Below are 15407 nucleotides of genomic sequence, written 5' to 3'. Positions count from 1 at the left end.
TCTGTGCTTCTGGGTATATGTCCAAAGGTGATAAAATTATTATTCCAAAAACATTTGTATTCTCCTGTTTATTTCAGTACTTTTCATAATGGCTAAAATATGAAATCAACTTAGATGCCCTTCAGTGGATGAGTGGATAAAGATCCCCCCCCAAATGAAATATTATTCTTCCCTAAAAAGAATGAAATTCTGTCATTTGTAGCAACATGAACAGAACTGGGGGTCATTATGCTAAGTGAAATTAGGCAAACACAGAAGGTCACATACCATATGTTCTCACTCATTTGTGGTAGCTAATAAGTGAGTTTTGTAGAAGAAGAGAATGGAATAGTGGTCATTAGACTTTTGAAAAGTTAGGGTGAAGGGGGGTTAGAAAGAATTTCATTAAGGGGCACCAAAACAGAGTAGAGGAATTACTTCTGGTTCTTCTTTAGCACAATAAGGTAATGATAGATCAAAACAATCTATGACATATTTCAAAATGATTAGAATAGAACAAAATTCCCAGCACGTAAAAGTGAATGTTTGAAGAGATGGAAATACTTATTAAAACATTATGATTAAGGGGCTGGGATTGTGGCTCAGCGGTAGAGCGCTCGCCTAGCATGGGCAGGACCTGGGTTCGATCCTCAGCACCACATAAAAATAAAGGCATTGTGTTGTGTCCATTAAAAAAATTATGATTAAAACATTACTTCAGTGTTTATAGCAGCAAAATTCAAAATAGTAAACTAGGGAATCAACCCAGGTGCCTATAAATAAATGGGTTAATATAGATATATAGATAGATAATAGACATAGATCCATCAATCTATGTCTATTATCTATCTAATCTATCTATATATCTATCTATATCTATATATCTATAGATATAGATAGATAGGTATATAGATAGATAGAGTTCTTCTCAGCAACAACACAGAATGAAATTATGGCATTTGCTGGTAAATGGTTGGAACTGGAGACTCTAAAGCTAAGTGAAATAAACCAATCCCAAAAAAACAAAGGCCAGATGTTCTCTTTGATATGTGGATGCAGACTCACAATGGGGTTGAAGGGAGTGGAGGTTCACTAGATTGGAATGGTGACAAAGGAAGGGGGATGGGAATGGGAAAGAATATCTGTATTCATATATGAATACATGACCAGTGTAGTCTATATCATGTAAACCACAACAATAGGAAGTTATACTCCAGTATCTATGATAAGTCAAATGCATTCTACGGTGTCATGGATAACTAAAAAGAACAAATAAAGACATCTCTTATAAAAAAAAAAAAGAGTGGGAACAAAATAATTGATTGTATTTATTTTGATAGAAATAAATAGAAAAGAAATAAACAGAAGAAAAATTTCCTGAGATTTTCCAAAAATATTTGAAGGATAGAAATGATGCCAAATTTCCCTATTAGTTATAAGTAATAAATATCTCAAAAGGGTTAAATAAAAATTACCAGTGCTTTAAAAAGCATAAATATTCTAAGATGGTAGTACCAGATAGTAGCCAGTGAAATAAAATAAACGGAAATACCAGTCTGTGTAAAGGAAAGCAGAGCTTTACCTGTTGTCAGTTCAGTATTAGGCATTATGAAAAGTGTAATTTTGTGATCTTAGTGTGTATTTTGTATGGTCTCATTTAGACCACTTTGTGTTTTGTCTAAGGATATATCTATATCTATATACATGATTCCTAGATCATTTTTTTTTTTTTTCTGGCTTTTAAGCTCTGGAGTTTGATTTGGCAAAATATTTTCTGCTTTGACTACCTAAAGTGAAACCTTTAAATTCTTACCTATTTCCCCTTCCTAACTTGGCTTTATTCCTGTAAGATTTGCCTTTTCTGCAGGGTGTCATGTTTGGCACTGAAGGGCTTAGCCTTTCCTGCCCTATCCAGCTGAATTAAAATATTTCTTTTGATACTAACATATTAACATTCTTTTCCCAAACACAGCTGCCATCTACCTAAAGAACATGGTGACCCAGTATTGGCCAGATCGAGAACCTCCACCAGGAGAAGCAATATTTCCCTTCAATATTCATGAAAATGACCGCCAGCAAATACGTGATAACATTGTGGAAGGGATAATTCGATCACCAGATTTAGTGAGGTATGTTGTGTTTTATCTGTGTAAGTACTAGGGAACATGAAATATTTGGATCTGGGGATGAGAGCGGTGAGTTTGTTTTTTTCTTAAAAAAGGTAAATAAGAAAGATGGACACTCAAGGAGTATTATCTAACTTATGTCTTTGCCTTTATAATTCTTTGCCTCAAAATATTTTGGAAAAGATTTAGTTGTCATAAGTTGCCCCCCAAAAAAGTAAGGTAAAAATCAAACTTAACTAAAATGATCGTGTAAATTCTTGTGAAGTAAATAACCTATGTTGTTAGTAATAATCTCTTCTTTCTTTTATATTTGCTTTCCTTTGCTTTGATATGAGGGATTGATTCTGGGAATTTTCTTTTTTTCTCTTTTTCCTTTTCTTTTTGGTACTTGGGATTGAAGCCAGGAGTGCTGAACTACATCCCCAGCTTTTTAAAATATTTTATTTAGAGACAAGGTCTCACTAAATTGCTTAGTGCCTTGCTAAGTTGCTGAGGCTATCTTTGAATTTGTGATCTTCCTGCCTCAGCCTACCAAGCCGCTGGGGTTACACTGTGCCCAGCCAATTCTGGGAATTTTAATCTACTGTTATTTTAATTCTTTACCTATGTTTTTATTCATGTTTTAAATGAACTAAATGTCTTTTCCTGCAGCAAAGAAAGAATAGTCAGTATAAACTACAAAAGTTAATGCCAGTTTTTTAGATTCATAGATTAGATTAGATGCTGTAGAGAGCACTGCCCAATAGAACTTTCTGCAGTAATAGAAGTGTTCTTTGTCCAAACTGTCCAGTATTTAGCCATGTGACTTGCCTTTTGAGCACTTGAAAATGTGGCTAGTATAACTGAGGAACTGCATTTTAAATTTCATTTAATTTTGATGCATTTAAAGTGTGTATATGTAGTTAGTGACTGTTCTGTTAAGCAACAAAGCCAATGAGTCATACAGTTTTTGCAGTCTTAGGTTGAGATTTTTTTCTTTTTTCTTACAGTGCTAGAGATTGAACCCAGAGCCTTGTGCATGCTAACTCTACCACTGAGTTACACTCCCAGCCCCAAGTTTTGCAGTCTTAACCCATTAAGTCCCAAGTTTCCAATTCTGAAAATATAGTAAATATTCAAATATCATTTACCATAGTGTTATATTTGTTGCTCAATTTATTAGTTTTTATAGTTTCACATTTGGAATAATGGAACAAAAATGGATTAAAGTAGTAGAAACAGATTTACTCCAACATATGAGCTAGTTATTTTCTTTTAAAAATGGTGGACAAGGGGCTGAGATTGTAGCTCAATGGTAAAGTGCTTGCCTCGCATGTGTGAGGCACTGGGTTCAATCCTCAGTGCCACATAAAAATACATAAATATACTGTGTGTTCATCTACATGTAAATAAATATTAAAAAAAAAAAAATGTTGGGCAAGCCAGATGTAGTGGTGCATGCCTGTAATCCAAGCTGTTGGGGAGCCTGAGGCAAGAGGATTGTAAGTTTGAGGCCAACCTTGGCCACTTAGAGATTCTATCTCAAAGTGAAAAATAAGGGGTGCAGGTGTAGCTCAGTGGTAAAAGGTCTCTGGGTTCAGTCTCCAGTATAAAAGAGAAAAAAAAAAAAAAAAAAGAAAAAAAGGAAGCAAACAGATTAAACAGTGGTAAGGGAATGAAATTGTTTAACTTTAGCCCTGAGCGTCTAACAGAAATTATGATATAGGCAATGGGAAAGGAGGTAAATAAGAGAGTTAACAGTAACAGGAAGAACAAACATTGAACCATTTGTGCAGTTATTTTGTTAAGAGGAGAAAATAGATGTGCTAATTGATGAAAATCATCATGATTCTCATTGGTTGCCAGTCATGGCCCTGATAACCCTGCAGTATCATCACGTATCCATTTTTTTGTCAAAATGCTTACATTATCTGATCTACCTGAATCTTCTAATGGTTTTACATAGTAACATAAAGGATGGCCTTTCATAGTCATTCTTTGGCTTGGAATGAGAAAGAACTGAGAGGTCAACCAAAGATGATTTTTTTTTCTTGTTTTGTGGTGTTGCTGGTTGAATCCAGGGCCCTTGCGTGCTAGGCAAGCTCTCTCACTGAGCTACAACCCCAGCTCTGAAGATGAAATTTTTTGGAGGTGGGGGTGTACCAGGGATTGAACTCAGGGGCACTCAACCACTGAGCCCCATCCCCAGCCCTATTTTGTATTTTATGAGACAGGGTCCCATTGAGTTGCTTAGTGCCTCGGCTGGCTTTGAACTCACGATGCTCCTGCCTCAGCCTCCCCAGCTGCTGGGATTACAGGCATGCACCGTTGTGCCTGGCTCCTTGAAGATGAGATTTTTAAGAAATTAAAAGTGTCAGTTTTATTACATACAAATATGACCTATTTGTAAGGACTGTTGCTGGTGACATGAGAAGGCCTCCTGTTATGAAAGTTCTTTGTGGCTTTGCTCCTTCTGTCTTTAAGGCTTAATTGTAATCACCCTGAAGACATATTTTCTTCCAGTTCTCCAGTTTTATTTAAAAGTATTGCAAAGAAAATTTCAAATAGATTTGGTAGCACAAGAAAAAGCCTTTTTTTTTTTTTTAAATTTACTGGTTTCTGGGAATCCAAGTTAGCAGCTATTGAACTGAACATTTTTTCTTTTGTATCATAGAATCCTAATCTGCCAGACCAATTTTTTAACCATTTGCAAATTGTATGTAAGAACAAATTTAGTGATAATGTTTTTGTTTTTTTTAAGAGTTTTTTTTTTGTTTTTTTTTATTGGTTGTTCAAAACATTACAAAGCTCTTGACATATCATATTTCATACATTTGATTCAAGTGGGTTTTGAACTCCCAATTTTACCCCAAATACAGATTGCAGAATCACGTCGGTTACACATCCACATTTTTACATAATGCCCTATTAGTAACTGTTGTATTCTGCTACCTTTCCTATCCTCTACTATCTCCCCTCCCCTCCCATCTTCTCTCTCTACCCCATCTACTGTAATTCATTTCTCTCCTTGTTTATTTTCCCATTCCCCTCACAACCTCTTATATGTAATTTTGTATAACCATGCGGGTCTCCCTCCATTACCATGCAATTTCCCTTTTCTCTCCCTTTCCCTCCCACCTCATGTATCTGTTTAATGTTAATCTTTTCTTCTGGCTCTTCCTCCCTGCTTTGTTCTTAGTTGCTCTCATTATATCAAAGAAGACATTTGGTATTTGTTTTTTAGGGATTGGCTNTAGGCTCTCTGTTTACCTCTCTTATTGTTTCTCTTGCTGAGGAAAAACTTTTCAGTTTAAGTAAGTCCCATTTGTTGATTCTTGTTATTAACTCTTGTGCTATGGGTGTCTTATTAAGGAATTTGGAGTCCGACCCCACAATATGTAGATCGGAGCCAACTTTTTCTTCTATCAGACGCAGAGTCTCTGATTTGATATCTAGCTCCTTGATCCACTTTGAGTTAACTTTTGTGCATGGTGAGAGGAGGGGATTCAGTTTCATTTTGTTGCATATGGATTTCCAGTTTTCCCAACACCATTTGTTGAAGATGCTATCCTTCCTCCATTGCATGCTTTTAGCTCCTTTATCAAATATAAGATATTTGTAGCTTTGTGGATTAGTCTCTGTGTCCTCTATTCTGTACCATTGGTCCACCCGCCTGTTTTGGTACCAGTACCATGCTGTTTTTGTTACTATTGCTCTGTAATATAGTTTTAAATCCAGTATCGCTATACCACCTGATTCGTTTTTTTTTAAAAAAATATTTATTTTTTAGTTTTCGGCGGACACAACAACATCTTTGTTTGTATGTGGTACTGAGGATTGAACCCGGGCCGCATGCATGCCAGGCGAGGGTGCTACAGCTTGAGCCACATCCCCAGCCCCTAGTGATAATGTTGATAGTTTCTAGAAGCCACATTTTTTCCCTTATTTTAAATCTCTATTATGATTGAGAGCCTATTGAGGAAGTGATTACTGAACTAATTGTTGAGACAACATCTTTTATCACTTTATGGTTTCATCAAAGGGATAGTCTCTTTTTCTGTTTTGTATCTTTTCTGTTGCTTTCTAAATTTATTTATTTGGAGACGGCTCTTAGCTTTCCTCTTCAGAAATTGCCTGGCTAATGCATGTTTTTTTCTTATACTCAGAGTACAAAATTAGTATCTCAGCTGCTTTGACGAGTGCAGCACTCACTGCTGGTTGTGAACTGATGAGGGATGAGTGTTCAATGTTTTGGTTCATTGAGATGCTTCCCATAGTTTTGTAAACCTCCATTTAACTTACTTTTACCATCTGCAAACTACGTCTATCTAGTTGAAATGATGAACTATTTTCTCTCCTCATTCCTTTTAGGATTTGGTAACCAAAATATAAAATACAGCATGCTGAGAAATCTTACAAAGCTGAGGTAGATTCATTGTTTTGAAATTTTTATGAGTTCTTTTTTTTTGGTACTGGGATTTAACCCAGGGATACTTTACTATTGAGCTACATACCCAGCCCTTTTTTATTTTTTATTTTGAGGCAGGGTCTCACTAAATTGCTGAGGCTGATCTCGAACTTGTAATTCCCCTACCTTAGCCTCCTGAGTTGCTGGGATTACAGGCATGTACTACTGTGCTTGGCCTTACAAATTTATTTTTAAGTTCATATTTTAAAAAGCTGTCTTTAAAATAAGACACTTTGAAAGGCTTCATTCATTTTCATTCTGTTTATTTTCAGTAAATTGAGCTACTGAGGAATTTTTTTTTTTAAAAAAAAACACCTATTTTGTTGATTCTCTGCCAGCACATAGAGTATCTTTTATTTATTTATTTATTTTGTTTTAGGTGGACACAGTATCTTTATTTTACATTTATGTGGTGCTGAGGATTGAACCCAGTGCCTTGTGCATGCTAGGCAAGCACTCTACCAATGAGCCACAACCCCAGCCCCAGGAATTTTTTTTTTTTTTAGGACTACTGTTTTCCTTCCTACTCCACATATAATGCAGCCTCATGCCACATTACACCATTTTGATCAACCATATATATGATGATAGGTCCCATAAAATTACATTATCTAGTGATATAGCCATCTTAAGTTTATAAAAAGTCCACTCTGTGTTGTTCCCAAAGCTGTGAATTTGCTAATTTATGCATTTTTCATAACATTACCCATGGTGGTAAGTTATGTGTGACTGTGACTACATAATGGGCAAATAGGAGCTGGAGAACTTTTATGTAAAATATTAGCGGTCCTTGATACATTATACTTCTAACTACTTGTATTTTTTACCTTTTTCCCTCTTACCTTACAGAATTCAGTTAACAATGTGTCTCCGTGTCATCATTAAGCATGATTTTCCTGGTCACTGGCCAGCGGTAGTGGACAAGATAAACTTTTACTTACAATCGCAGAACAGTGGAAGCTGGCTTGGCAGTTTGTTATGTCTTTACCAACTGGTGAAGACTTATGAGTAAGTTGATTTCTCTTGGCTGAAGAGAACAGTCTTGTGTCACTTGGGATTGATTTGCGTAGAGTGGTCTGCTGTGGGTGTTCTGTAGAACCAGGTTAATTTGGAAAATGTTGGGTTAAATATAGTTAAGCATGTTAATTTACTGCAGTTATTCAAAGCCACTTTAGTCTTTAATGTATATTGCTAATTTCTAATGCAGATATAATATGCAGTGCTTCTCAAACATTTATTAACAGTTTTACTTGGAGACTAAATGTTTTACCTTAACATTTGTCTTCTCAGGAGCATATTATGAAATAAGTCAAATCAGATACCTTTCTGGATGTAAGAATGAAAATGTTAAAGTTTCTTTGGGGATATTCTTCTCCCATAAAAGTTGTTTGAGAGGTAGAGGACTAGGATCACATTTAATAGTATTTTCTGATTTAAAAGAGGATTTCTGCTTTTGCATTCAAAATCTTATTATTTCCCTTCTTTTAAAATATTTAATGTGCCTCAACACACAACTAAATCAGTCAGGGTCACTCCAGGTAAATTGGTTTGGCACTGAATAATCCCACAGACACAGAAAGTATGTTTTTCTGATTGCTCCTTGGCCCCAGCTCCCACAAAGGAAGCAATAGAGGCAGACAAAAGAAAGAGAATACTCCTGAGACCATCCTGTTTATTGAGGGGAAGACAGTCAAGAAAGTTCAACCCAAATAAGGTATGGGATTGGGTTTCAGGAGGTTGCTTGGTGATGTCTTATGGTCAGCAGATTGACATCTTGGAAGGCCACACACATATCAGGTGCTGTGTGGGATCAAAGGAGGAGCGAGTGAAAAGGACACACAACCCATTCAGAACAGCAGCATCAGTCCAGTCCTCTCCAGCGCTCAAATGCTCATAGCTCACACACACAGCCCATGGCTGACTCATGAAATTAGTTCAGACTCTTATTTGTACAATTTTTATAGAATATTTTAGATTTTTAGCAATTAAAGTGATCTAAGAGCAGCTAAATTTGTAAGTTATTTTTACTTCTCAATTTAGGATAATAAGAAAAAATTTCCCCATATTATGAGTGCCTATGTAAACTAGCTTTTCAACTTGTATTTTATAGAATTGTGATTTAATAAAAATGACTGTAGATACTAGAAAAATTTAAGAAAGCTGCATTAGTCTTGGATGCTTTTATTAAAAATTAGCCTTAATTTTTTTTAGAAAGATTTTAGGTATTTTGCTTAGAACAGGGACATACTCCCAAAGTTTATTCCAACAATCCAAACAGAAAGTGTAAGCCAAAAAAAATTTTGGGGGAGGGGTTTGTTTTATGTTGTTAACAAATATTTTTCATTCATTGTTTATAGTTCTTTGGGGAAGAGGGGACATTATTTTTCATTCTTTTTGTCTTTGCTCATGTAGATATAAGAAAGCAGAAGAAAGAGAACCTCTTATAGCAGCGATGCAGATATTTCTGCCACGTATTCAGCAGCAAATCATGCAGCTCCTTCCTGATTCCTCCCATTATTCTGTATTACTACAGAAACAGATTCTCAAAATCTTTTATGCTCTTGTTCAGGTAAGTTTCTACTGCAGAAGCCAAAAATGAGGTCTTGTATTTCTTCCTCACGTGTGGAAAATGCTCAGAGTCAGTTATTATTAAAAATTATTATATATTTTCATATATATTTCTTTTAAAAAGAAATATGAGAAACAGGATCACAGAAGTTAACAGAGGTGAGATTCAGTGTCTGTGCTTCCATTCCAGTGTCTGAAGCTCCAGGTCAGTAAGAACCAACACATTACTTTCCCCCAAACTTTTAGTAGACATTTCTGCCCAAAGCATAGTTATGATTATAAGAAAAGAGTAAGGAAAATAAGAATAGAGTCCTTCTTTTATTGGAAAATCATATTTATGATAATTTCTCTGTCTTCCACCAACCTAAAGCTAACCAAGATTCGGTGGCTCATTTTTCTTGATTCAAAATTTTCTTTTTTCATATCTGAAAGCTATAAGGGCTACTAATGTGGGAATGAAAAAAATTATAAGACAGACATCTAATGTATTTAAAATATAAAAGTATTTAACAATAAATCCTTGAAAGGCTTGGGTAAATGAGGTCTGGTTGGGGAAGAATCTTTGTTGTCACCCTAAATAATGTATTGATTAGTGAATTGAAGCTCTAATACATGTTTTTAGTTAAATTCCTCATGATACTAGGATAGTTTTGTTGAACTTGAGAGGCAGGACAGTTTATTCTTGGCACTGTTTCAGAACATTTCATTTCAATATAGATTTATAGTTATATTGAAGTCTCATCTTTAAAACTAACTGTGTAGGCGGTATTACTGGCAATTGAACCCAGGACCTTGGGTATGCCAGGCAAGCACTCTACCACTTAGCTACACCCTCAGCCTTACATCTTTTAAACTTTTACTAAAGACAGTCTGAGCCAGACTTTTGTTTTTCAGGTCAGCCTTTTTGAGGGATTGAGAGAGGAAAGAAAAGGAGGCGAATCTGAGAAGAGAGAAGAACTAGAATATTAGAAAAGTATATTCCTCTACCTTTTTTTTTTTTTAAATAGAATAGGGAAGGAAGATGCATGATGCCTCTACTTATCGAAGCACTGTTTTGAAATCTTCCTCAGGAGGATCACTTTACTTTGAGGCAAATTTTTTGTTCAGTGAGACGTTTTGCCGTTAGATTTGATAATAACCCTTTTGTTTAGGACCAGACTTGACTTTCTTATTGGGAGAAACATAGCTAGGAATTGAGCAGTAAGATAAAGACTGACCAAATCATTTTTCCTAAGGCCTGTTGTTATTGTTGATTTGCCAATGGGGCAAAATCTAAATTTTTTTCTCTCAACCTATACATGCTAAAAACCTAAAAAATAGGTAAATACCCTCAACACTTTTAACCATTTTGGTAATCTGTTAATGTACTAATATAATATGTTCCTTTGAAAGCAAAAAATTTCAAAGCATTGAGGGACACAGTTGCAATAATAATGTAACTAAAAAGTGACTGACAATATGGAAAGAGGCAGAGGAATATTTTTTAAAAGTCTGTGCAATGAGATTGATTTTGTCTGAGTAGCATTTATTTGTATGGGTACTTGGATATTTCATACATTACAGAGAAATCACCATTCTTTGCTTAACTCTCAGCCTGGTCCTCCTCTGCACCCTAATTCAAGTCTGAATGCATCCTCAGGGCATTTTGAATAAAGTGTGTACTGAATGTAGCCTATAAAATTCTTCATCCCTCCACCTTTATCTTTACCACTTCTACGTGTGTGTGTGTGTGTGTGTTTTCTCCAATTAGACTGTAAGCTTGTGAGGGCAATGGCTATCTTAATTACTATGTCCTTAGCACATTTTGGAATAAACATGGAGGCACTGTCCCTCCTCTCCTACAGCTCACAATGTAGCAGGAAGACAAGTGCCTGCTTCAAAGTGGACTGTGGTTATTATGTCACAGTGTAGATGAGAGTAACTAAAAAATAGTTTCATGAGTGTTCAGTAAGGTAAAGATTATCATTAAAATGGTTGAAATTAAGTTTGACACACAAAGGGATAAACAGTAAAAATCACTTACCTGGAATATAAATTCTAGTTAAAAGTATAGGTCCATAGGTAAGCTTCTCACAGTTATGTAGGTCCTGTTTTATTTACTTTTACCATCTATAGACTACGTTTGTCCATTTGAAATGATATAGTGTTGCTGAATAAATAAGAGCTTAATTAAAATTTTTTTCAAAATTATACATAATTTAAAAGTTTACTTTTTCTTTTTGCTGGTGCTGGGTATTGTACCCAGGGCCTTGTGCATGCTAGTCAAGCACTCTACCAACTGAGCTATATCCCTAGCGTAGACATATACTTACACATCTAATTCAAGTTAATTTTAGGCTAAATCATATGAAATTGCTATTTTAATGCTTAAAAATTAGCTATTTTACATATTTTTAACCTTTTAGAATAGATAAAATTGCTGATTTTTATGGTAAATGGGAATTCTTCTTTATGTTGTTGTTCTGTTTTTCCAGTATGCATTGCCTCTTCAGTTGGTGAATAACCAAACCATGACAACATGGATGGAGATCTTCCGAACTATTATTGACAGGACAGTCCCTCCTGTAAGATAGGGGTGTTCTGAGAAAAAAAATGGGCAGTCTTGGGTTTGGAGTACTTGTGTTGGGCTAATTCATTATCCTATCCTGCTATTTGAAAAAAGAAAATTGCTACTGTAATAATATTAATTAATTAAATAATCATTTTTAGAAAGCTCAGAAGCAAAAATAATGAAATAGCTAATTCTACTAAATATGGTAAAAACCATTTTTAAAACTTGGTATTCTTCTAGCCTTTTTTCTCTGTATCTATATACAATAGTTTATGAATAAAAAATAGTACTTGTATATACTATTTTGAAGTTCATTTTGGCCTAAAATTTTATTTTTTTTATATATATATATATATATATATATATATATATATATATATATATATATATATTTTGATTATGAATGTTTTATACTTCATTTTTGTCAGATGCTTTTAGTGTTTTAAATATGAGAACACAGTTAAATTTTTGTGCACGTGCACAATTATTTTCTCTAGAAAAATTTCTAAAAGTGTTTAGGCTTTTGACACATCTTACGAAATGATTTCCAGAAAGGGCACCCTGATTTATACTTTAATAAACAGTGGCTGAAGATGCCTATTATGAGTATACACTGAATTCTAAGTTTGCCTATTTCATATGTCTCTTCTTTTGATTTGCAGTGAGGTATTTCTGCATCTGTCAAATTAACCCCTCACTCCCCAATATATTTTTTCTTTTGCTGTTCTTAGGGTTGAACTCAGGGGTCCTTTACAGTGAGACACATCCCCAGCCCTTTTTAAATTTTGAAACAAGGTCTCACTAAGTTGCCTAGGCTGGCCTCAAACTTGTGATACTTCTGCCTCAGCTTCCTGAGTTGCTGGGATTACTACATTTGGCTTAATTTTTTGTATTTTTACATTTAAGCTGGTCTTAAAGTGTACAATATTCTTTCCATTGTTCTTATCCTTGGTGTATATATGTGTGTGCTAGGAATAAACGTAGGTCTTACACATGCTAACTATACTTTCTACCACTAAGCTATATCCCTAGTTTTATTCTCTTTAATTTGAAACATAGTATATAAAGGTTTAATGTACATATATAGATGCTCAAATTTTAGTATGTAAAATTTTGTGAGCATCACTCAGATTAAAATGTAGAGGCTTTTTGTTATCTCAAGAGTTTTATCAAGGGATCATGATGTTTATATTTTGTTGTCTACTTATTTGGCCCTATTGAAGATAGTAGATAATGTGAACAATGGCATTGACTATGAAATTTGCTTATTTAATTCCTACCTAGCAATCTATAAAGAATGCTTGTAGCTGGGCTGGGGATGTGGCTCAAGCGNAAAAAAAAAAAAAAAAAAAAAAAAAAAAAAAAAAAAAAGAGCATTTATTGGGGAGATAGGGAAGAATGAAGGAACTTTGGATTGTGCAGAGGGCAATGAGGGGAGGGAAAGGGCTGTGGGGATGGGAAGGATGGTGTAATGAGATGGACATTATTACCCTACATATGTGTATGATTACACTACTGGAGTGACTCTGCACCATGTATAGCCAGATGAATGAAAAGTTGTACTTCATTTGTGTACAGTGTGTCAAATGCATTCTACTGTAATGTATAAATCATTAGAACAAATTAAAAAATTTTTAAAAAAGAACATTTATTGAGAGAAATTTATTACATGTCAGATAAACATTTTATGGAAAGAAAATTATTACATGTCAGATAAGCATTTTTTAGTCCTACCATTAGCTCTGTAGGAACTCTTGATTTAGAAGGTAAAAGCTTACATGTGAAATTTTAAGTATGGCTCAGAGTTTGAGCACAGCTCTTTATGATTTCATTTTGTGCCTTCTGAAAAAGAGGAATGTGTTAGTTTTGTTACAATAGAATGCATCGTTCAATGACTATATTTAAGCTAGTGAGCTTGCTTTGTTTTTAAACTTCATAGTATTTGAAAATTTTCTTTGAATTTTAAGGTATGGAAGCCCAGGAAATGTCACAAAAGAATATTTTGAATTTTCTGAATTCTTCTTGAAAACCTATGCAGTGGGAATTCAGCAGGTAATAAGCCTTCACTTTTAAAACAGAAAATTATTTCCATCTACTCAAAGGTGAATTATAGACATACTAATTCATTACATTATTTTTGTGGTAGTGGGGATTGAAGCTAGGGTGCTCTACCACTGAGCTGCATTTTTCTTAAAATAGAAGTCTTAATTTATTTCAAAGAGCCAACAGTGGAATAGAAATTAGACTTAGTCTGAGTATTTCTGCAGGTTAGAAATAGGACAAATGCCTGGGAGTCACAGCAAGACAGCCTTTGATTCAGTATAACACGAATGTATCTAATAATTATAAATGCTTGGGGCTGGGGATGTGGCTCAAGCGGTAGCGCGCTCGCCTGGCATGCGTGCGGCCCGGGTTCGATCCTCAGCACCACATACAGAGATGTTGTGTCTGCCGAGAACTAAAAAAATAAACAAATAAATATTAAAAAAAAAAAAATAAAAAAAATAAATGCCTATGTGAGCTTTCTCACAAAATATTGATTTCCTCCTAAATCTATTATTTTTAATCTCTATGTATTTTGGATTTTGTTATGCCTAAAGTGCCCCATCTCTTTTAATTTTAAAGTTGTTTTCCCATATTTTCTCTTCCTATTTTCCTGTAGGTACTACTAAAAATTTTAGATCAATATAGACAGAAAGAGTATGTAGCCCCTCGTATTCTTCAGCAAGCATTCAACTATCTCAACCAAGGGGTTGTTCATTCTGTAACCTGGAAGCAGATGAAGCCGCACATACAGGTAAGTGTCATAGAGTAGTTCTCCAGAATCGTTCTCCAGTTAATTTAGGTTTCCCAGGTAAAAGGAGTGTTATTAATCCTGTATTTATATTTAGTATCTCTTTATTTCCATTAATAACTTCTAATAAGCACAATCTTACATCTGTTATGGACTTGAAAAATTTAGTCATTTGAAAAGATCGAGGCCTTTTATTTTGAGAGTTGGAAGACTTGGATTCAGTTGACTTTGTTTAAAATCTCATTTATCTCAGTTTCTCTTCTGTTGAGGCTCATAACATTTCTTATCTAAAGGTTACTAGGATCACAAATTTTGTGAGAAAGTATTTTGAAAACTCAGTTGGGCTCTACTAAGACAGTATTATTGTATAGAAAATAAAATCTGATATGTGGACCGTTTTTCTTTTATAGGTCTGAGCAGAAAAGTTTTTTATTTTCTTTAGATTAAGTTCTTCAGTAGAAGTTAACATTTTCTGTTTTTATACCAATTGTTTACTTAAGGTAGAATTCAGCATTATTACTTAAACTACAAACGAGAATAAAAAATTATGGGCCGTTAGTAAATAACTCACACATAAATAATCCTGGCTAATTCAAAAACATTAGGAGCTGAATCACCACTTCCCAACTATGAGTTCTTCAGTTCTGTAAGTTGGTATGTAACAAGAAAATAAATTGTTTCACTTTTCCTTTGTGTCCAGAATAGGATTTGGTTAGCATTCTGTTACTATTAGTTTTAAAAATATAGTATCTTTTTTAGGGATTGGCTAGCTTCACTTAGCATAATCTGCTCTAATGCCATCCATTTCCCTGTAAATTCTATGATTTTGTCATTTTTTAATGCAGAGTAATACTCCATTGTGTATAAATGCCACATTTTTTTTTTATCCATTCATCTATTGAAGGGCATCTAGGTTGGTTCCACAGTCTTGCTATTGTGAAT

At 34.5% G+C, this 15407-nt stretch overlaps 1 protein-coding gene across 1 annotated transcript in view; it reads left to right on the top strand.

Annotated features, from left to right (window-relative positions):
* Ipo8 (importin 8) overlaps positions 1-15407 on the top strand; it is a 73861-nt gene that overhangs the window by 12277 nt on the left and 46177 nt on the right. Inside the window, 7 exon segments of the mRNA XM_015493205.2 lie at positions 1952-2108; positions 7402-7560; positions 8965-9121; positions 11595-11733; positions 12968-12974; positions 13582-13723; positions 14334-14468. Of these exon segments, the coding sequence (XP_015348691.1) occupies positions 1952-2108; positions 7402-7560; positions 8965-9121; positions 11595-11733; positions 12968-12974; positions 13582-13723; positions 14334-14468 (896 nt within the window).

This window comes from Marmota marmota, unplaced genomic scaffold, assembly GCF_001458135.2.
Source record: "Marmota marmota marmota unplaced genomic scaffold, marMar, whole genome shotgun sequence".
Classification (NCBI taxonomy): Eukaryota; Metazoa; Chordata; class Mammalia; order Rodentia; family Sciuridae; genus Marmota; species Marmota marmota.
Note: the sequence above shows the minus strand (reverse complement) of the source record. Positions and strands in the feature narration are given on the sequence as shown.